This window comes from Ixodes scapularis, unplaced genomic scaffold, assembly GCF_016920785.2.
Source record: "Ixodes scapularis isolate PalLabHiFi unplaced genomic scaffold, ASM1692078v2 PGA_scaffold2__306_contigs__length_199485367, whole genome shotgun sequence".
In the NCBI taxonomy this organism is placed as follows: Eukaryota; Metazoa; Arthropoda; class Arachnida; order Ixodida; family Ixodidae; genus Ixodes; species Ixodes scapularis.
Genome location: NW_024609857.1, coordinates 31,844,017 through 31,865,775, shown reverse-complemented (window position 1 = coordinate 31,865,775; position 21,759 = coordinate 31,844,017). Strand labels below are relative to the sequence as shown.

General features: G+C 46.4%; 3 protein-coding genes across 3 annotated transcripts in view; all 3 read left to right on the top strand.

The window, feature by feature from the left end:
• LOC8042104 overlaps positions 1 to 7,181 on the top strand; it is a 65,764-nt gene extending 58,583 nt beyond the window's left edge. Inside the window, exon 32 of the mRNA XM_029989981.4 lies at positions 7,060 to 7,181. Within this exon, the coding sequence (XP_029845841.2) occupies positions 7,060 to 7,133 (74 nt within the window). The 3' untranslated portion in view covers positions 7,134 to 7,181. The remainder of the gene's footprint in view (positions 1 to 7,059) is intronic.
• A 5,959-nt stretch (positions 7,182 to 13,140) lies between these two features.
• Positions 13,141 to 15,123, top strand: LOC120850746 (neprilysin-11-like). The gene has a single exon (XM_040223376.1). It carries the CDS (start codon positions 13,141 to 13,143, stop codon positions 15,121 to 15,123), a length of 1,983 nt encoding a protein of 660 aa, XP_040079310.1.
• Positions 15,124 to 20,524: 5,401 nt separating this feature from the next.
• Positions 20,525 to 21,088, top strand: LOC120850745 (uncharacterized protein K02A2.6-like). Its single transcript, XM_040223375.1, has one exon. The coding sequence runs from the start codon at positions 20,525 to 20,527 to the stop codon at positions 21,086 to 21,088; it is 564 nt and encodes a 187-aa protein (XP_040079309.1).
• The last annotated feature ends 671 nt before the right edge of the window (positions 21,089 to 21,759 follow it).

Genomic DNA, 21,759 nt, shown 5'->3' with positions numbered 1-21,759 from the left:
AAAATGAAAAAAAAATTTTTTTAAGGGCTTGGTGCGACACATACTTTTTGTAAACTTTGTTCCCGAAAAAAAAAAACTTTTTGGAGCAATATTTACACCGTTAGACGCAATTTAGGATGGGGGCGGGGGGGGGGAGGCCTGCTTTAGGCCCCGCCCTGTTCTTACAAAACTAAGCACCTTTTCTCGGGTCTCGTTGATTAGAGATAGTTGACGTGTGAAATGTTCGTTGCAAAATTGTTTCCCCGTGTCGTAATAATATTTATATCGACAATGTTCTTTTTTTTAAGTTTGAGAAACAAATAATCTAGATAAAGTTCTCACTGTTTCTGTTTTTTTTTTTTTTGTTTTTTTTTAAATATCCAAGATTGCCTTTTTTCTTCCGCCTCAAACGGTAACACAGATGGCTGCCGGCATTTGCGACTTAAGGCCTGTTCACACATGGAGCGGAGCGCTACAAGCATAGCGCTAACCTCGCGCTTAGCGCGTGCTGACGGCAGCGTTCACCAGCTTTGTATCGCACCATCAAAACTGTTGCTCATGGCAGACGATAAGTTGCTGACGACACGTGAGGAGCGCTACATCAGCGCTTCGCTGCATGTGAGAACCGGCCTTTACTTAACGAGCTACGCTCGTTCAGCTCGTTTATTTTTATAGGCGCGAGTCGTTCTGCATTCACCGAGGTATTTAGAGGAAGATATCAACCCATAGATTTATTACAATAAACGTTAGAGGCTCAGCTGGCGCTAGTGTGCTGTTGCATTTAGAGTGCCTTCATACACACGCGCGCTTTTGCTTGAGTGGTGACATCTCAGCCATTTTACCGTCCAATCGTTTTTTTATGCATTTTGAAGCGCGCGCAATCTGGTGTCACTCAGCTCGAGCGCGTAGCTTTGGCTAATGCATACACGCCATTTTACAGCCCAAGTCACGCAGGGAGTGCGCGAGAGCGTCACGCGCTGGCACATTCAGGGCAACAATGGATGTCTTCACCCTGAGACAGACAGACATGTAGGCACCCTAGTTGCATTTTGAAGCAGACAGCATGCAGTCAGAAATTGACTTCCGGTAATGCATTTCTATGGGAAAAAGCGAGTGCATTTTCTCTCTGCGCTCAATTATCAGAGCAAATATCACGAATAATTTGTACGTACTAGGCACATTGGAACATTTCTCAGTCACGCAGACGAAATAATTGGTCAGTTACAGCATTTTTATTTGAAATTCGCGGCATTAAAAACGGTGTTAAAACCGCTTCGTACGTGTATTTATATGCACTGTCGGACACTGTTAGCGCGAACACGGCGTCGACGCTTTCCAGCATGGGGGATATACGTGCCAAACGAACGAAGGACATGTGGAAAACCAAGAGAGACGGCAAGTACTACGCAGTAAAACTGGGTATAAGTAACTTTTTGTGCTTGCAGACGATCAAAATAAATTGAAAGTCAAGTAATATAGTCCGATTTGCAATAAATAAGTACTGCTTTATTCTTTCTGCTCATGAATATGTGCGAAGATTCTTGTTCTGTGCTCAAATCATCACCTGCACACTCCAAATCTGTGCAAATAGGGGGAAGCCAGAGGACAGGTGCGGGATAAAAATGACCAACATAGGAAATAATAAGAAAACACACCTTTCGTAGTCCACGTCCTTTATTCTTTACGTTTCGAACGTTTTTTTTAACATCTCGTAAAAATGCACGACGAAGTCATTTTCATATAGTGAGAGGACAGGCATATTAGCAATATATAAACACCAACGGAATGCTGGCGAACTTTGAACACATTCTACATTCCTTTCGATCGTTATTTTGCTTAGAATCGTCGCTCGTTTCTACATGCCTGCCATGGAACAGAGGTTGGGGCCTGAAATATAGCGAAGTTTAGAATCGTTCAGTGGCAAGGGAAAAATGCTATAACTAAAGCAATTACACTTTCACAATATTGATAAAGGTACATACTACCCGGTACAACCAAAATAACAAAAGTTATTCATGTTATTTTTCGGCGACGAGACAAAATTCACGCGCGTTTTTCCTTAGGAATACACAGGAAGACTGGAAAAGTAGACTGCATGCTGTCTGCTTCAATTTGCAACCGGAAGTCCCGTAGACACTAGCGCAAGCTGAGCCTCTAGCCTTTATTGTAATAACTCTATGTATCAACCGACCTAGTTTGCAGCATACAACTGTCGCTAGCAGGCGCCTTCGGAAGCGCTGTGCGGGTGCTTGGGTTCGTAGCGGGACTGTCCTAAGCCTAGCGTTGCACGTCAACTACAGGGTGATTCAAGGAGAGGCCAGGCTCTTTAAATCGACCGCGAAATTCGGTTTTTTAGCCGAAGTCGCGCTACGACTTCGTGCAGCATTGCCCACAGATAATTTATTTTTTTTTTTTTGTAAACTTTGCAAAGAGCGAATTTACCTGAGGAAAAAGTAAAGAAAGAAAAATGCGTAGCTCCTATGGAAACGCAGCGAAGCCACCGGTCTTCAAACAACACGGCGCCGTTTCGCACGGGAGACAAGAGATGGCTCAAGCAGTCGCGACGCCGACTGCCGCCAACGAACGAGCAGACGACGCCGACCGAGAGCCGGCGTCTTTAGCGGACAAGGTACTGCAGTTTCTTGTTGTTACCGCACCTGTTTTTGTTTCAGCGACTGTCGCCGCCTGCGGAACGCGTGCCGGTTTTGAGTCGAAAAGATCGTCTGCTAAAGACGCCGGCTCTCGGTGTCGTATGCTCGTTCGTTGGTGGCGTTCGTTGCGCCATCTCTTGTTTCCCGTGCGAAACGGCGCCGTGTTGTTTCAAGACCGGTGGCGTCGCTGCGTTTCCATAGGAGCTAAATCTTTTTTCTTTCTTTACTTTTTCCTCAGGCAAGTTAGCTCTTTGCATTTTACGAAAAAAAAAAGCACCATCTGTGGGCAACGCTGCACAAAGTCGTAGCGCGATAGGTTAAGAAACCGAATTTTGCGGTCGATTTAAAGAGCCTGGCCTCTCCTTAAATCACCCTGTATGTAGCTTGATCTGGTTTGATTTGCTCCTTTGCGCGTGTTGGTGCTGAATGAAGATGTTGGTTCCCGTAAAAACAGTCCCGCTGCTGTGTGAATTCTGCAACCGTTGTGATAGCAACTTTGGTCTAATACCGAGAACATGCATACACAGGTAAGAAGTAGCGAGCCATTTGGCTGGAGGCAATAGGGCGTCCGGCTCGCATCAAGTTTGTCTATGTTTCCGTCATTTCACTTCGAAAGGCAAGTAGCTTTCAAGTTTTGCAGTGGACCTTGCTTACCAAAGCGAATATTTTTACGTCGCGTTTTATTTGTGCGTTATGGCGCTCACTCACTTTGCTCCCGGATGCCACGTGACACAAATAATAAGAACAGAAATGCTGGAAGAAGTGTATATTTATTTTATTGATCTTTTTACTCCTCTCGGTCCCTAATTACCTCATATCGATGGACGCTGACAGACGTTTGTATTGGGCAGCGGCTTGTGCATGATGGACTGCTCGAACGCCGCATTCATGGTCGCGTCTTCTGAGCGTTGCAGAAGGTTTTATATGAGGCCCGAATAGCCGACGGACGGAGGCGAAAGCGGACGCCGCCGGGCAGCCTTCGTGTCCGCGTCTCACAGGGGTGGCAGACGACGATAGACGGCGGTGAAATATCAGACGATGCCGAGATCTGCCGGTCTTCTGCTTGCGCGACCAGCAGGCGGTGTCAGACTCCCACTGCAGACTCCAGACTAGACGCACCGGATGTCGCGAAAGGGAAACACTAGGCTTGTTAGCGTGTTCAGCCGAGCAGCCAAGCCAATCCAGTAGTAATGGGCGGGGCCTCTGATTTGTGGGCTTATTGCCCGCCTAACAACGTAAATATTGCGCGAATATTTGTACAGCGAAGCTGTATATGATTCGTACGGTCGGTTTTTTTTCGTGTCTGTCGACAGAAAACCATCACAAGCGCCTCATCACCGTTTGCGCGCGTCTTATCACGCGGTTTCGACACTTGTTTCAATAAGAAGACCACAAACAAGCGTCAAAACCACGTTTTAAAAATTTTGCAAAAGCTACACTTATGCGGTTTGTGCAGGTGAGTAATACGGCCAGGGGGACATATAATAGGGGCTAATCGTAATAATCAGTTGGCTAACAAAATAAAGTTTCTTCATTAACTTTAAAAAAATAAAAATAGACATATGGTTTCAATTAGAAACTTGCTCAGCGTCGTCGATAGCCACTAAATCAGTAATTTTCAGAAAGACCTTGAGCGCGTGAGAAGCGCAGCAGTGCACTAACGTTGCCACTCATGGAGCAGGTACAAGGCTAGCGGTTGCGGTAAGGCGCCCGCGCGACTTGCTCCACGAGTGGTAACTTTAGCGTACTACTGCGCTTCTCACGCGCTCAAAGTCTTTCTAATGTTACGGATTTAGGGGTTTTGGACGACGCTCAATAAGTTTCTAATTGGAACCATATGACTATTTGTACTAATTAAAAAGTTAATTAAAATTTTTTTACTTAATTAGCCGACTGATCGTTACGATTACCCCATATACTATGTCCCCCTGGCCGTATAACTCACCTGAATAGTTCGCATAAGTGTAGCTTTCACAGCTTGTTTTAAACGAATCTGTAAAGGTTAAAAAAAAAAAAAAAAAAAACCTGTACGTGTATAAACTTAAAAATGTTTGTGTACAGTGCATTTACTTTTCTTTCGTCAATCATTTGGTGTATGACCCTTTTGCTGTTAACGAACATGAACCGGTGCTTGCGTCCCAAGCGATTTCCGGTCGTACCGTCTTTGCAAGCCTATTGAGCTTGCTTATGTCACCAGTGCTAGAAATGCTACATGGACAACAAAGTTGGAGATTTAACGAGAGCCTCCGACTGTACAATATTACATCTTGAAGGAGGCAAGTTGTTTTACAAGAATACTCAAAACATTTTACCAGATCTGGCACTCCTCCGTTCTTTTGGCGTTCACCTGAAGAATTGGTGGTTAAACGTTTAATCTTCATTTCATGCAGCGGTATTAAGGTGGCCTTTGTTCATTCTTTTTATAAACCGGAAGTTCTCTGGTACGTCAAAGACACCACCTGGGGCCCTAAACTCGTCCAACACAAAGTTGGAGCCGAAAGTTCACGGAGCGAGCCGATCGGACGTCGGCGAAAAAAGCGCCAAGTCATCGTCATCATAGGCCAATCGGTGCGCTTCGTCAACTTCGGCCCCAACTTTGTGTTTGACGAGCTTAGAGACCCTGGTGGCAATCGTTGCAGACGGTACAACAGTTTCGCTGTCCAACCACTTTTACGACGCAAATTTGAGCTTCTTCTTCTTTTATTTCCCGGAAAAGTTATTTTAGAAAGAAAGTGTCCCTTCTATGCCCTTTTAAAAAGTGTTTTTTTTTTTTTTTTTTCACTTTAGTGTTTTTTTAAAACACCATCCATGTTGCCGTTTTCTTTTTTTTTTTTTTTTCTTTTTCACAATTGCTTTTTATTTGCGTGAATCAACCGTGAAGTAAAACATGCGGAGGGCACTGCGCGTGTTTCGTGTTTTGATTAGCGCCACTACTCCGGCGTGGTGTCAACAGTCGAGGCAAGGCTTACGCTGTTTACGCGGGGTTTGTTCCTGGCATGCCGGGGACGAAGTGAAATATGTCGAGGGGCTCTATGAACTCAGGGCAACCGTCAACAAACCCTAGTTTTCTTGATCTCTTTTTTTTACTGTTTTTTGTGTTATGAAAAAACAACAGAAAAGTAACGCCGCGTTACATTTTAAAAGTAACTGTAACAGTAACGAGTTACTTCTTCGTTGCCGTAACTGTAACGGTAACTTCGCTACTTGGTTCTGAAAGTAACTGTAACAATTTTTTTTAAGTAACCAATTCATGACTGGCGTTTACCTACGTTCACGGCATTCTCTTTGGTGTTTGGGTAATTCAGCAAAAGGTGTATAATCTTATTCAAAAACTCGATGCGGCTCATGGTGGCGTAATGCCACTTTATGCATTTTGGGAATCAGTAAGACGCAAAAACCATACGCTCTCCGCTCCTGGAGCACAGGTTCTTAGAATGCAACGCGCGCGGTGACGGATTTATGAAAGTAGTCTATTCTGACGGTATGAAATTCACGTTGCAAAGCACTGCTCGACCGCGCTTTTTCTTTCTTTTTTTCTTTTTTTCCTATTCGGGTTTGAAAACTGCTATACTCAGGGTCAACTTGCTGTGGTACTTCTGATGAAAGAGGTGCGCGTGCACAACTTCCATCGGCGACGAGAGCACGCACCCCCTTTCGTTTCGCCGCATAGAAAGTTTTCCAAGAGTATACTTGGCTTGCACGTGAGGTCGTCCTACCTTGCTGGTGCTCATTTCTTGTTCTTGCCGAGGAAAACAAATTTGATGGTGCAAAAAACGTAGGCTGCTGGGGACGCGCTCTAACAGCAAAGCCACCGCAACGGCCACTGATATGATCGAGCCGGGGTCAGATCCCAACGCGAGTCTCCGCGAGATCCGAGCTTTGAATGCCGCATGGCAATGAATTCGGGGAAGGGGGGCACTTGGCACGCGGCATTCGGCACTTGGCACGCGGCATTCGAATCACGGACGTTACGATGACTCATATTCGCAGACTGTATTTTGTATGGTGTAGGAGCGATCCCGGCTTTTAGTTTCCGAGCCTACTGGTGGCCTGAGCAATCAAACGCGTCGATGTCGTCGGCCTTACACTGTTGACCAAACGCTCACGTCCTGAGTAGTACTACCTTCACAGACGGAGATACAACTCGTATCTGGCTGTCAACTCTGACGAATGTGGTTTAGGAACGCCATAGCGCCAAGCTTTCACCGGATTTCTTACACACACCATCGTCGTTTGTAATGATAATCCTGGGCGTGCCATCAGCGCCACTGAAACGTCTCGTCGGTCTTCTAATTCCTCCCCCAAACTGTGCTGATGAAATCGGGTTGTAAAAGTTCAGCAGGTTGACTGAGGGGCCGAGGGAGGGAGGGGGGGAAAAGCAACATAAAGTTCGGCTGTGTAAAAACGTCTGCCGATCTTGTACTCGCAGCCACGTACGACGGACTCGTGTACAAGGACGGAGAGGCGCCTGCAGCAATCTGGAAAGGCTGTTGCCTCGGCTAGTCTCGTCCTCACGCGCAGCACCTGTTCAAGAAAAGGCACCAGACTCAAGCGTCCAGAACACCAGACCCCGTGGACGCCATTTGCATCTCGAATTAAATGTGAATCCGATGCGACTCCCGCGTTATCATTTATTACTTCAAGATCGCTGCTTGCCGTTACGTAAGTTCCTTCCGCGGATCCCCCCACTTGCCCATAAAAGGTCTGGCAGCTCGAAGCCACCTGAAATTGACTTTCCATACATTAGTTGTTTCGCTACAGTCTTATGTGATCTTATATACGAGATCCATAGCTCTCAAAAGCTGTTAAACCAGTGATCCTCGTTTATTTGTTTCCCCTCATGGCCGAAAGTATATTATAAAAAGTAACAGTGCAGCGATTTCTTTTTGTTACATAAGCTTTTAATTTTAATTTGATTTTTTTTTTACTCTTTGTGCAAAATGAGGTTACGTGCGCATGTCATGTTCGCGCTGAGTTTGTTGCTGAGTGTGCATGGTGCGAGCACATGGTGGCAACTACTCGCATCATTCGCATGTCTCTTATGCTCAAGACAGGATGTAATGGACATCTTTCGTGCATTTCAAATACATCGTTTTATTTCGGGAATTAAAAAACAATGACCATGTTTTAAAGCATCCAAGGGTCTGGGCATATACTATTGATAGGTAAATAAACCCACGAATATTAATATAGTAATAGTTTACGCACCAAGTGAAAACCTCTTTGAGCAGCTTGACGAGATGAATACGTATATAGTTTCTTTCACGCATGCACCTGTATATCTTTCCCGCGAAACCTCGGGCTCCGTTAGACGGTCCCTGCATCTCGATGGTAGGCATTTGAACCCACCGATGTTGAACTTCGCCTCAATATCACCAAATAGGAATTTCTGCGTCCCCAGTAGGCACATTTTAGAAGCTGAACGCTATCTCGCGGAAAGGTATACCAGGGTCACCACGGCCCCTGAAAGTTATATGGTAAGGCACAACGTTCCGCCCTCCGAGCTTTTCAGCTCTCCCCTGTGATTCTCCTGTTACATACATTCAAATGTTTTGGCAGATTTATTGATAGAGTCGTGATGTCAATATAGGGTTTTAGTATTGCGTATAGGAGAAACGGCAAGCACTGTGCGTTTGCATTAATGTTGCAGGCTCCACTCAGCGCATGGGCGTCGTCGCCGTGCGCAAATTCTAGGCGCAGTCCACTAAAACCCACTAGTTATGGGAGTGTACAGGTCTACCCATGATTTGAGGCGTTCTCTCGAATCTATATCTAAAGCAAGAAACCACTATACTGCGGACTTCGGCTCTCGAATACCGCGGTCAATCGCACCCACCATAATGGCCGTACCTTATCAAAACTGTCTGTTCCAGGAGATCTGAAGACTACAGTGCACTGACAGCGTAAGGAACGCTGGGCATTGGCTTAATTCCTGTCTTCACGCCTCTTGCTTCGTGATCCGTTTTTCGGTGTCCATATCGTCTAATTTCGAAATCTCATTGGGGTGATAATAACATGATTGCGACTCGCCACACCTCTGCGTTACTCAGGCTGTCAGATGAAGCAGCTTGCCGACCTTCTCCTTTCACAACTCTGGTAGCACTGTGTTCAAGCTGAGATCGAAACTTGCGTCATAATAGGCGAGAGGAAAAGCTAGCTCGTATCTCAAAAGTAGAATTGCGAAGCTCAACTTTTATAATTTAGAGGTTCATGGCGGTAATTTATTGACGAGTGCCATGGCGAAGCATCTGCGCAACGGCACGTAAAAAAATACGAGTCGTAACTGTTGCCCTCCGCACTTCCGGCTTTGGGCAGTGTCGGTCAGTAGTCGGAGCAGCGACAGGTGGTCAGGGTCGGATCCAGCGCAGCCAGGTTGTGGTGCGGCTCTCCGTTGCAGTCTGCGGCAAGACCAAAAAGTAGTCAAATATTACTGCTAATACCGTGTGGCAAACAAGCAATAAGTAGGACAACGATCCGGCTCCGAACTTCCCTTCGTCCTTCCACTTATTTTCTGCCAGACGCAGACTCCAGCAAAGGCGCCTTTCAGGAACCAAGCTCCTCCTCCCCCCTGTGATATCAGACCTATCAGTGCGCCAATTAGTGCGCAGCACTGCTTTTGATTAACTCCCGACGATGTCGGGCTTTGTCAACACTTTCGTGCCGCAATTACCTGCCGCAGCATAATAAGTTGGAGAGCCTTCACTCACAAAGCACGTCTCTTTCTCAGTGTCCCATGCACCAAGACAAGTAAAACGTTACACTGAGCTTTTCCTTTTTGGTCGTGGACGCTAATTGTGCAAAATAAAAAAAAATGGCACTGAGCGACGACTCCAGTCTTTCGTCATGTCAGAAAAATGATATGTTCGTATGCAGTGTGACGCCATTCCACTGGCAATTCGGGACTGAGCTTCTTTTGCATGTATTATGTTGAAACAGACTGCAGAGTGTAGCATCATCTGCAGTGTATATATTAAACAGTTCAACTGCACCGAGGTGATGCGTGTCATCGAACTATGTGCTTTATTCCTAGTCTCGGTCTGCACCTTTGACAGTGCTTCGCGGCCTATTAAATTTGCCCATTTGCTGCAACGTGGTGCCACAACCTCGAAATACGTTGCGATTTTGTGCTCGCAAAATGCAATATCCGCGATCTCACCTCATGAGACATGTCTCTTGGAGCGTAATTAAGTGTGATAAAAGCCAGTGGCCCTGAAACAATCAAATTGCGTTGACGGGGATGTTTGTGGCGACGCCACATTAAATATCACGCAATCTTTGTTCTCTACCCCGCGCCTATCGTACGTAAACAAGATTTTTTCTCCGACCAGTTGATTAGATACCTTACACGGATTAGATGTTGATAGAGCAAAAATTTCACGATCAGTGTATACACGATTTCCCTAATGAAATATTTGATGTGCATAAGAACTTTTTTGGTTCAGTAAACGCATATGATCAAATAAGATCATAGAAGAGTATAGACGAAACTTATAAGATCAGATAAGGAAAACATATGATATAAGAAGTTATTAGAAGCTGATAAGAAGTTTCTTATAACTTCTTATATATTCTTATATTCTTCTTGTATAATCTTATAAGGTTCTTTTATGTTCTTATACGACCTTTATTTGATCATATTCCTTTATTAAACCCAGAAATTTCTTATACATGTAAGATTTTTCGCTAGGGTGCAAGCGGGGAATCTAGCTTCCGTCATGTCTCTGCTCGCGTGCACACCCGAACAGAAATGCCGTATATAGCCATATCAAGAATTGAGAAAGTAAGGCCATACATAGCCAAATTATACAGCACGTGGTCATATATCGCCTCTTTTGCCCAGTTCTCGACATGGCCATATATGACATTTCCGCACGGGTATGTTGGCATGCATGATGCATGACCTAGACATTGTAGGCACCATTCAGTGAGCGCCATAGCCCAGCGGGTTGTGCACAGCTCATATGCAGACCGATCTTCGACTTATCGTCTGCCAACGACGACGATCTTTAAGATGGGCGGTGCCCGTTGCTGTAGCTTGGTGGAAGCTCGCCATCATCTCGTTTTCAACAAAATCTGGCTCGGCTATGGCCGAGAGTGAATGCCACCCTTTGCAATTGGCACAGTATATATCCCATGCACTTACATTGCTTCTTCTACCGTCCTTGCGTGTGTTCTACTATGGTGGACCATTCCATGCCTTGATTCGAGTTTGCCTTCTTTGTGCCCTAGAGTTATAGTATTTTGACGGCAGCAGTGACATCTCTTGCACGTGAGGTCACCGCACCTTGCTGGTGGTCATTCTTACTTGTTGTTACCAAAGAGAACGAATTCGGTAGTGCAAAATGTGTGCTTCAGAAGACACGCACTCAGCGGCATGATCCCTCACAATAACAGCTGATGTGACGCCACAGTGCAACAATTAACGCTTCCGCAACGTGCAATCCATGCCATGGTGTTGTTTTGGGCGATGAATGGGAGCCTCTTTCTTAGCAAGCACATTGCACGACGCCATCAAATAAGGCTCACAGTGAAACCGACTTCGGAAGGACGTGGCATGACGGGTCATTTGTATGTTTAGCATATTGTTCAAGCGCGCACAGTGTAATTCAGGAAGCAGTGTTTATGTTAGCTTGACTGCGTTGCCCTGTGCCCACGTCGTCGTGTTTTGACGGTGTGGTTGCACGTGTCGTGTCACTTCCTACCGTGTGCGGGAACCACGTCGATGGCGTTGTGGGCTCCGATGGAGCCGAAGAAGCTGAGCATGATGACAACAATGCTGAAGAAGAGGATGGCCACGATGCGGAACAGGACGCGCATGGCTCGGCACAGCTGGCCCCGGTCGAGAAGCGACGCCGGCCGCATGGGCACGCCGCCGTGGGCTCGGCGATGTTCAGTCGTTTGGATTGGATTAGATTGGATGGTTTTGACCATTTCATTTAGAACGGCTAAACCAACGTTAGGATGAACAAAGTCTATGCACTGCTCGAGCTTTTTTTTTTCGACTTGGATTTGACTTGGATGATGCCGATGATACCAATGCTACATAGGCTGTGGCCACCGTGGCGGTGGCTGACCAAAGACCACGTTTCCATTACAATGCAAAAACGCATATTTACAAGACTAAAACAATCAAACTGATATTTCTCATTTAATCTCGGTGATCTAGCTATGCGTAGGAGATCGATGACATTTTTAATAACTAATTATTTTTTCTCATTTGGCCATTAAATATTTCCGCACGAGCAAACGCATTAGTTGTAGTTATTCTTCACTTAGAAACTTTGTAAGTAATTTTTGAAGGACAAGAAGTTTCATTCCGACTGAAAAAGGAAGGACCTAGAAGATCCGAGATGTTTCTCTACTGTTCTTGCCTCCTTAGTTCAGAAAGCGTTTATTGGCCTTTGGCACAAAGAGTCTAATGACTTTTTTTTTTACTTTTTTTAAATATTACTTACAAGTGCTTGTTCCTCCCGTTCTAAGCTTGTCAATGTATACGGTCCTTTGAACGTCTCTTCTGTCCACATGCCACCTGACGGCGGGATAAGTTTCAGACGGACTCTCTTCGTCTGAATTTTATCACTCTCCGTAAAACCGCGCAATCATACATTTGTATGCGTAAACAAATTTTACTTCGTTTAGTAAACTTCTATGGACTGGAAAACCTGAATGGTCTGAACCGTTGTTGTGAAGAAGCTTGACAATCGAAATCGAAGGCTACCATTTGAATTGTGTGTGTAGCCCATCCTCAAAACAGACCCCATCATTTTTTTTTTTACAATTTTAAAGTTGGCTTTGTGCTGTTTACTGTGAAATGAATAAGCTTCCATAAGCCCGAGATACTCACTCGCAGCGCTACAGAAAGTCGATTGGTCCATACAATATAAATGACCGCAGCCGAGGATCCATATATATATATATATATATATATATATATATATATATATATATATATATACATACATATTGTGGAGCGGGTTAGTAGTACGCGCCGATCCCCAAAGTATCTACCATCCATTTGTGCAATGTAGCCATCATGGTAACGGCGGCTTTTTTCCGTAGCGCTGCGGATATTCTGAGCTTACAAACATAGCACTATCACTATAAAAAAAAATCTATGAAGAGCTTAATTCAACCAAAAGGGTGCATGTGCGCGTGTGCGTGTGTGCTCGTAAGTGATTATATGTGTGTATGTTTTCCTCTGTCCTCATTTGTGCGCTTTCTCTTAGGTGCGCTCGTTAACGAGCTTCACGTAATGTTTACTTTGCTTGTCTTCCCAACTTCAAAGCCTATATTTTTCATGACATTTCATTTTTATGACTAACAACGCCACTTCCGTTCGAGACACGCGCTAACGAAAGAAGAAGTGCACGCGCTCTATAATATTTACTACACCGTGTGCGAAAGGTTCTGGATTTTAATGTACCCGGCATTCCGAACCTTGACTCTCAGGGTGCAACCTCGACGACATCTCACGGTCATCCTTTCTTCGTCTCTGGTCTACGGCGCCATCATGATTGGCATCCAGTTCTTCGCCAATGACCAGTTTCCGTGGTGCGATCACCCCGCGCGTTGCTTCGACTACGCCACCGAGTTGCGAGGCAGCATCAACAAAAAGGTGGACCCGTGCTATAACTTCTACGACCATGTCTGCGGAAACTGGGCCTCACTTCACCCTGGAAAAAAAGATCAACTTAAGCTACTTGGCTTGCGTACGCGACTCTGGTTACTGCAGGCCCTTGAGCAAAGACCGTTGTCTTCGTCAAGCTCCGCGGTTGACAAGGTCATAGTGGGCTACCAGAGATGCATGTCTGTGGTTGCAACAACAGAGGACCAAGCAGAGCCTATCCGGAAAGTTTTTAGAGAATTTTACTTTGACTGGCCATCGCTCTCGCTGCCCACTCAGTTCAACCTGTTAGACTTTCTGGTTGGCCTCGCGCTTGACTTTGGAATTTATGTCGTGTTTCGAATGGGCTTTGCACCACACGCTGAGACCAACAAAGGGTACTCGCTTTACCTTTTGCCCGTTGATAAAACTAGTAGTGTGACTTCGGCGGAAAAAGAGAGCATGGCGAGCTGCATCCGATCGTTCAACCCGACAGCCCACGTGGACGCCTCCAGAGTCTTCGAGATGGTTCAAGCTGCATCTATCGAATTCCGTGCTATGGCACTTCTTGCACCAGAATACCATATTGATGATTACCCGAGATATCTCAGGCTGAGGGACTTTGCAGTTTACGAGAGAAACTCTTCCAACACGATTGATTTGATGGCATCAATCAACAATCGCATGCCGGCTTCGAGACAACTGGGCTCGGAGGCACCTATCCTGGTGCAAAGCTTTAGCCCTCTCACTCTCGTTGAATTGATTATAAAAAAATACAAGAACCGAATTGAAGATATCATGCTGTTTTTCGGATGGAAGGTGGTCCGAGTCATGGCACACACATTTTCATTCACCTGTAGCGCGTCGACGATCGTCGATGCAATGCTACATAAGTCCACAGAGTGTATGAACACCATGGCCTCCCTGGCGCCATACGCCATGTCGTACCTGCTTTACAAAGATCTGGTTCATCCGGGCGTTGCATCGTACACGGAGGTGCTTGCGAACAACATCCGCGAAACAATGATGCGTTCCTTTCAGTCCCTCTCTTGGATGGACAAACTGACCTTAGAGGCTGCCTTGGACCGGATGACGTCCATCATTGGCATATACGGCACGCCGCCCCGGCTAGCAGACAAGGTGGTGTTGGATTCATACTACAAGTACTTGCCCTTATTTGACAAAATCTTCAGCGGAGATTTGTTAGAGGCTCTTCGAATTAAGTCCAGCAGGTTAAAGGAATACCTTGGCACCGATCCCCAGCATGTCGTTCGCCGAGAAGATGTGGAGATGCCATTGCTTGACGCGAATGCCTTTTACCTGCCGCACCTACATATGGTCTTCATCGAGACGCCACTTCTTCAGCTTCCGTTCGTCGACCTGGCGTTACCGGCTGCAGTCAACTACGGCACGATGGGTCGAGTCATCGGCCACGAGCTATCGCACGCGTTCGGCCCATCGGCGTCATGGCTAAGTCGACGCAGTGATGTGCTTCCCTTGTACAGCAACCAGTCCAAACAAGCGTTCGATAACCGTTTGTCTTGCCTAGTTGAGCAAGTGATCCAGAATAGCGGAAGTCGTCCTCTAGGCCTCAATTCAATCGAAGAGTCTTTTGCCGACAGCGCGGGTCTGGAGAAGGCCTACTTAGCTTACCAGAGGCTTCCCGAGGAACCTTCGCAGTTCGGGTACACGCAAGAACAGCTTTTCTTTGTCAGTGGGTGCTTTGGGTTCTGCTCTATGGACGGTTTAGCGGTGGCATGGAATCAGCTCCACCTGCCGCCAAAGCTGCGCTGTAATACGCCGGTGATGAACCTTCGGCAGTTTGGAAGGGCTTTCGGGTGCACACAAGGTGCGCCCATGAATCCCTTCAAAAGGTGCAACTTTCAATGATTGTTTTAGTGTTTTAGAGGCGTTGTTACTGCATTCGGGAACAATTCACTATGACAGTGAAGGAGAATAGTAGGGCCACAGACGCTGTGGTGTTCGCGTTGAGCATGTCTTTTGCAACTGAAACATAGATTTTCAAGCAGATATCGGTACTTTCTGCTGCATTGTTACAGAAATATATATTATCTGTAGCTTTAGTTTCATGTATGCTGCAATATAAATGTATTATTTGACACTACAAAGCTGTGGGTCATTTTCTATAATGAAGCTCAAAAAGCAGCATGGTGGTAGAATGCAAAGGTAACTTCACTTCTCACCATTTCTTTTTTTTTTTTTCTCGTAAAATGTAAAGTACATGGTATGTGTAGGTGATAACTGTTGGAAGAACGGCTGTTTTGTTTGTTTAGCTGCTGGAAGAACGGCTGTGCACAAATTAAAAACCTTTATCCAGGTTAAAAACCGCGCCTTATCCTTCGGGACTAGGTGCACATCGCCAAAGGCGAAGAGATTAGGATTCTATGCCGCAATATATTATGACTATTTTGTAGTCTTTCTGCGTAGTATGTTGCTGGATATCTCTCATGTGCTTGCTGTGTATGTCGATGAAGTGAGAAGTCATAAAGCAGTAAGTTGAGAATAAGTTTTTTTCATATTAGGGGTTGTTGAAGTTTGTGCTCATATTGTATTTTAATGCTGCATCTACTCCCAATCGAGGTATTTTTCTTCATAGACTGCCTTCCACAAAAGACAATTTGCTATATGTTCGCCTAGGGTGCCTTCATGTGCGCTTCGCTTAGGGTGGTGGCATCTCGCCATTTTATTTCACACGTTTATTTTTATTTTTTGTTCAGAAGCGCGTGAAAGAGTGTGACACTGCACGCGTTTGTGGCGCTGACTGTGCTATGGCGACATTTTGTTTTCGTCGATTTCTTTGTATTTTCCCCGTGAGCGCGTGCTGTCGGCATCGGGTACTACAAAAGGTGGCATCACCCTAAACAGAAGGACATTGAGGCACCCTATGTTCGCCAGTTGCAGTGGCACCTTGGCCGTTCCCAAGCGCGCTCGGCCAAGGGACCTTACAACCCAAGGGATAGCGTTGTAGAACGGCCTGTCAGTACTGGAAAGGGGGGGGGGACGGTCTATATTAATCAAATGATCTCCATCAAAAATACGCGAATAATGAAAGAAGGGGATAGCACACACTCTAGAGGCATTAGTGCAAAGGAAAACCTACAATTAAGGCTGTGGTCCCACGGCAGCCATCTTGAACAAGGCGTTAGTTCAACCAATAGATGGCGACTCCCACCCGTGGGGTGGCAGAAACATTGGTTCACAGTGGGATGGCTTGAGCACCATCACGTTCCCCCCGTGGCCTCGCTCGCGCCGCTGCCAGCTGTGCTCAGCCAAGCTCAGCTAGCCCAAATGGGGGGATCGGTGGCCGAGTGGTCTAGCGCACACCAGCTCGGAGCACGTGGAGCGAAAGCTCGCGCTGCAGAACCCAGGGATCCTGGGTTCGAGCCCCACCCCTGCCCGTTTCGATCTGGATGAGCATCGTACCGGCGTGCGGTCGTGTATCACTACTGCGTGATGCACGTTAAAGACCCCAGGCTAGCGGCTGTACCGCACTGGCTAAATTTCTCATCTACAGCTGGGAGAATCGTCGCCCCTGTGAGGCAGACCAAGTTCTAGGCTGTATAAACACACACACAACCCAATTTTTTTTTCAGCTAGCCCAAGTAGCGTGGCCCATCAAACGGATGTATGCGAGGATGTCAGGCTGGGTATAAATTGTTCTCTGATATAGGGACATGCGGTTCGGCGGTTGTAACGGGCTTTCGCGGTAAATCTTACCAAGAAGGAATCAAATGTTGATTGACGTGTCAATATTCTATCAATGACAATTTACTCTGCAGGAATGCACGCTCAGTAGACTCAATCTTCCAAGACACCAGTGGAAGCGGACGTCAAGTAAACTGCTTCGCGATTTACGGTACTTACCTCACCATTTTAATGACGACTAAAATAAGGTCACAAAATATTATGTTTCACGGGGTCCGGAAGATGTTGTAAAGGTTGTTAAATTATAGTTCCCAGAAAACAAACGCCGTTGCAATATTTTTGGAAGCACCGACACACTTGTAATTACAGCTTAGGAGGAATATGACGAAAACCATCAGAAGAAATAGGAAGACGTTTATTTGCAATGATGACGCTATGAATGAACGGCCTTTAGCGACGGCAAGTTATGAGCGTTCGGGAATTTATAAGTTCACGTGATTGCTAACTATGGACATGCGTTTTTGTCGGGAGAGGGTGTTGCGGTGATGACCTGATATCGGACGACTCGTGGCAGACGAACAAGCAAGTTTCTTCTCAGCGAATGATAAGTGTCCAGTGTCAAGCACAACACGTGGCTACCGACGTTGTCGACGTTTCGAACACTTACCGCTTTCGACAAAAGTCCTGGCACCTGGGCTAACTTTCTGGAAAGACTCGAAGTCTTCCTTGAGTCCAACGCCATCATGAACAGTAACTGAATACGATCCACTATTTGAATCGGTCTAAACGTATCCGCATCTGCGGAGTCGTGGGCGGTGCGTGCTCTAAGCGGCTGGAAGTTTACACGATGCCTGCCGCGACGTCCAAACACGTCATTGACGTTCTACGGTCTCTTTTACCTACTTTTTCCCTACCAAAAACACTTTTCTCTGGAAACGCGCCAAATCTTGCTTGCAATAAAATAAACAAGTTTTTGAAGAAAAAAAAAAAAGCCGGCATCAGGCATCACATTAATGCACCATGCCATCCTGCAACTAACGGGCATGCAGAACAGATGGTGTGCAAAAAAAAAAAAAAAAGAAGCCCTTTTGAAGCTTACGGAAGAAGCAGTTCAGTGAAGAATCGCCAGGTTGTTGTTCCAGCAGCACGCGACGGTCTCATCTTACACGGTAAAAACACCAGCCGAAGCAATATTCGGCAGGCGAAGAGCCACACCCCTCGATCTCTTGATACTATGGCTTACGAACCAGATCGAGAGATTCCCAGATCGGGGGTAATTGCAGTTTATTCGGTCGGACAACTCGTCTACGTAAGGAATTTCAACGGAAGTCGGGCCTTCCATGTAGAACTTGAGTAGAAAAGGCTCTATGTTGGTTGACCAGAAGGTGTCATCTCTCTGAATGCGTTGGATATCAATGCCCTTGAGTGTAAATATAACTAAATCACAAAACTTTCTTTGTGTATTGTGTAACTTGTATTTGATAGTAGAAGCTATGGTGGTGATTTCGACCTTTCACACCAGGCTCTTTTTTCTTATTTTTCGCCTCATACTCCTTTTGCGGTTTAAGTATGCTTCAAGAATCTTTTGGAACGGAGACACTTTACGTCAACGAGGCCATTTGTTCCAAGTAGTCAATCAGGGAATGCTGCTAGGAATCCGTCCCTCCTATTAACGAATAAGCCGCACTTCTACACAGTGCAGTTTTCCTGTTCCACATACAGTTGTAAAGCAGCATCCTCATTTATTCTACCATATTCTGCTGCATGTGAAGAAAGTCTTTGGGTACACGATACTTGAAACAACTCTGGCACTGTACGTTGTGGTTTGACGCCCACTAATGTCGTCGTCCTTATGGAGCCTCATCATTTAATGATTACCTCGTCACCTCATATTGCTCTTCATCAACAGTAAGTACAATAGGCTACCGCCATATTACAATCCAAGAATTGAAAAATTGAGTCGTTCAGTCCTTCAACAAGTTTATTATTTATATAATGTTATTACGTTACATTACCTCGAGACGATCGACGTCCATCGTCGATCTTCAAATACTGATACCTGTATATAAATTAGACGCACAAAGGGGGGGGGGGGGGGGGGGGGGGTGGCCGAGTGCATGGTCTAGCGCACAGCAGCTCGGAGCATTTGGAGCGAAAGCTCGCGCTGCAGAAGCCACCCCGCCCCTGCCCGTTTCGACCTGGAAGAGCATCGTACCGGCGTGCGGTCGTGTATCACTACTGCGTGGTGCACGTTAACCGCACTGGCTAAATTGCTCATATACAACTGAGAGTCTGACGCCCACTAAGGCGGACTAACTTCCGGCTGTATAAACATAAACACAACAATTTGCAATGAGACGTATAATTTTGCGTCTAATTGTATTGGCGTACTGTATTGGACAAATTCAGGTTTAATTGAGAGTGTTCAACGCAGGTTTGTTCGTGTTGTGTTTGATCGTTATTTTTGTAGTAACTAGCGATAGATGGCGCCACGTCTCCCAGCGGTGCCGCGTTTTGAGCACGAGCGCGGAGCGCGCGGAAAAAGATAATTCGTTCGAATCTCCATGCTGGCTGATGCGTAATGCTTCCTACATGGTGGCAGCGGTGGGCTCAAATTTGCGTCCTTCTTTGCGACAACTACCATGAAACTGGCCCATTCTGTCGGTTCTTTTACTTTTGTCAGAACTCCCTGGTTCTCCATTCTTTGAAGTTCGCACTTGACCTTTTCTTGCAGTGCCACAGGCACCTTCCTGGCTGGGCGAACGACGCCTTGTGAACCTGGCTTCACCTTCATGTTGTACACAAATCCCTTGACCTTTCCCAGTCCGCTGAAAACGTCTGCGTATGGGTATGGACGGTAGATCAACAAAGAAGTTTCGAAGACCTGCGAGACGCTTTGACGAAGGCACCAGTGCTGGCTTACTACACTGCAGAAAAGCCGATTACGCTGTCAGTCGACGCAAGCCAATACGGAGTAGGGGCCGTTATCACCCAAGACGGAAGACCAATAGCGTACTCATCGAGATCTTTGACAGCCGCACAAATGAAATATGCGCAGATCGAGAAAGGGATGCTGGCCATTGTTCATGGTTGCAGCAAGTTCCACCATTACATATTCGGCCAACCAAACGTAACAGTAGAATCCGACCACAGGCCGTTACAGGCTATTTTCATGAAACCGTTGCATCAGTGCCCGATGAGACTGCAGCGGATGAAGATGGCTCTCCAAAGATACTCATTGGAAGTAAAATTCATACCTGGAAAAGACTTGCAGTTAGCGGACGCACTGTCACGGTTTCCCACGAAGGAAACAATGCAAGAAGAAGAAGAGAAATTTCAAGTCAACTCACTGGAGCACATATCTGTCAAACAAGATCGGCTAAATGAAATAAGAGACGCAACTGCAGCCGATGTCCAGATGCGTCTACTGCGCGAGTATGCACAGACGTCATGACCCGAGCAGAAAGAGCAAGTTCCTCAAATCGGAAGGCGATTCTGGTCCTACAGAGAGGAGATCCACGAGGAAGACGGCCTTGTGCTGCGGTCAAACAAGATAATAATTCCAACGGCCATCAAATCCAAGATTCTCAGCTTGCTCCACACGGCACACGCGGGCAAAGACAAAATGAAGAGAAGAGCCCGAGAAATTTTTTTCTGGCCCGGAATCAACGCTGACATTGACCGCGAACATGACAAATGCAGCAAATGCGAGAAGTACAAATCAAGAAACGCCAAGATGCCACTCCTCAGCCACGCACTGCCAACGCTTCCTTGGCAGTTGGTCGGGACCGATTTCTTCACTCATGAAGGAAAAGACTACATAATCCTGGTGGATTTTTACTCATTTTATTTTGAGGTAGAAGAAATGAAAAGTACCACAGCTTCCAAAGTCAAAGAGTTCTGCCTTAAGGTATTCGCAACACATGGACTGCCGTTGAAACTTATAAGCGACAATGGCCCACCATTTGGCAGCCAGGAGTTCAAGCAGTTCTTGGAAAACCTGAAGATAGAACAAGCTACATCAAGCCCTTACCACGCTCGATCAAATGGCATGGCTGAACGAGCCGTGAGACAGGCCAATTGCAACTCTTGCGAAAGAGTGCCAACACTGAAGAGTTTTACCGCTCCCTCCTTGAGTGGCGCAACACTCCACGAGACGATGTCCTCCAATCGCCAGTACAGAGACTGATGAGCCGACACACAAGAACACTGTTACCTGCGTGATCGGAACATTACCTGCCGGCTGTTGTGCCACCCAAGGCTGTCACACGTCGTCTCACAGAAATAAGGCGGCAACAAAAGGCGAACTACGATAGAAGCTCAAGAACACTGCCAGACATTGACACGGGTTCTACAGTCACCGTCGACAACACCCTGCGGCGCACATAGTCACCTGCCATAGTCGTGGGACATCCAGTGCCGAGGTCCTACGACATTTTAACCCCAGGGGGTCGGGTCCACCGAAGAACCCGTGAACACTAACGAACGGCGACGGATTCTCGACGAGAGCTGACCTCCACGGGGAAAGACACAGCCTGCACGGAACAGAGTCCCAGTGACTTTAACCAGAGTCAGCCTCACCCGGGACCGCGGCCGCGAAGGGGAACAAGGAAAAGAAGGCCACCACAACGATACCCCAACCATGTTGATGGTGACGCTCGGCTCTACTGGCTCTACGCTGACCACGCTGACTTTTCCAGAGAAAAGAGATGTAATAACTAGCGATAGATGGCGCCACGTCTCCCAGCGGTGCCGCGTTTTGAGCACGAGCGCGGAGCGCGCGGAAAGAGATCATTCGTTCGAATCTCCATGCTGGCTGATGCGTAATGCTTCCTACAATTTTCAACCGAATTATTTCTA

Bases quoted from the DNA above. Each gene is read 5' to 3' on its own strand.
- LOC120850746 (XM_040223376.1), top strand. From the start codon at position 13,141: ATGATTGGCATCCAGTTCTTCGCCAATGACCAGTTTCCGTGGTGCGAT.
- LOC120850745 (XM_040223375.1), top strand. From the start codon at position 20,525: ATGAAGAGAAGAGCCCGAGAAATTTTTTTCTGGCCCGGAATCAACGCT.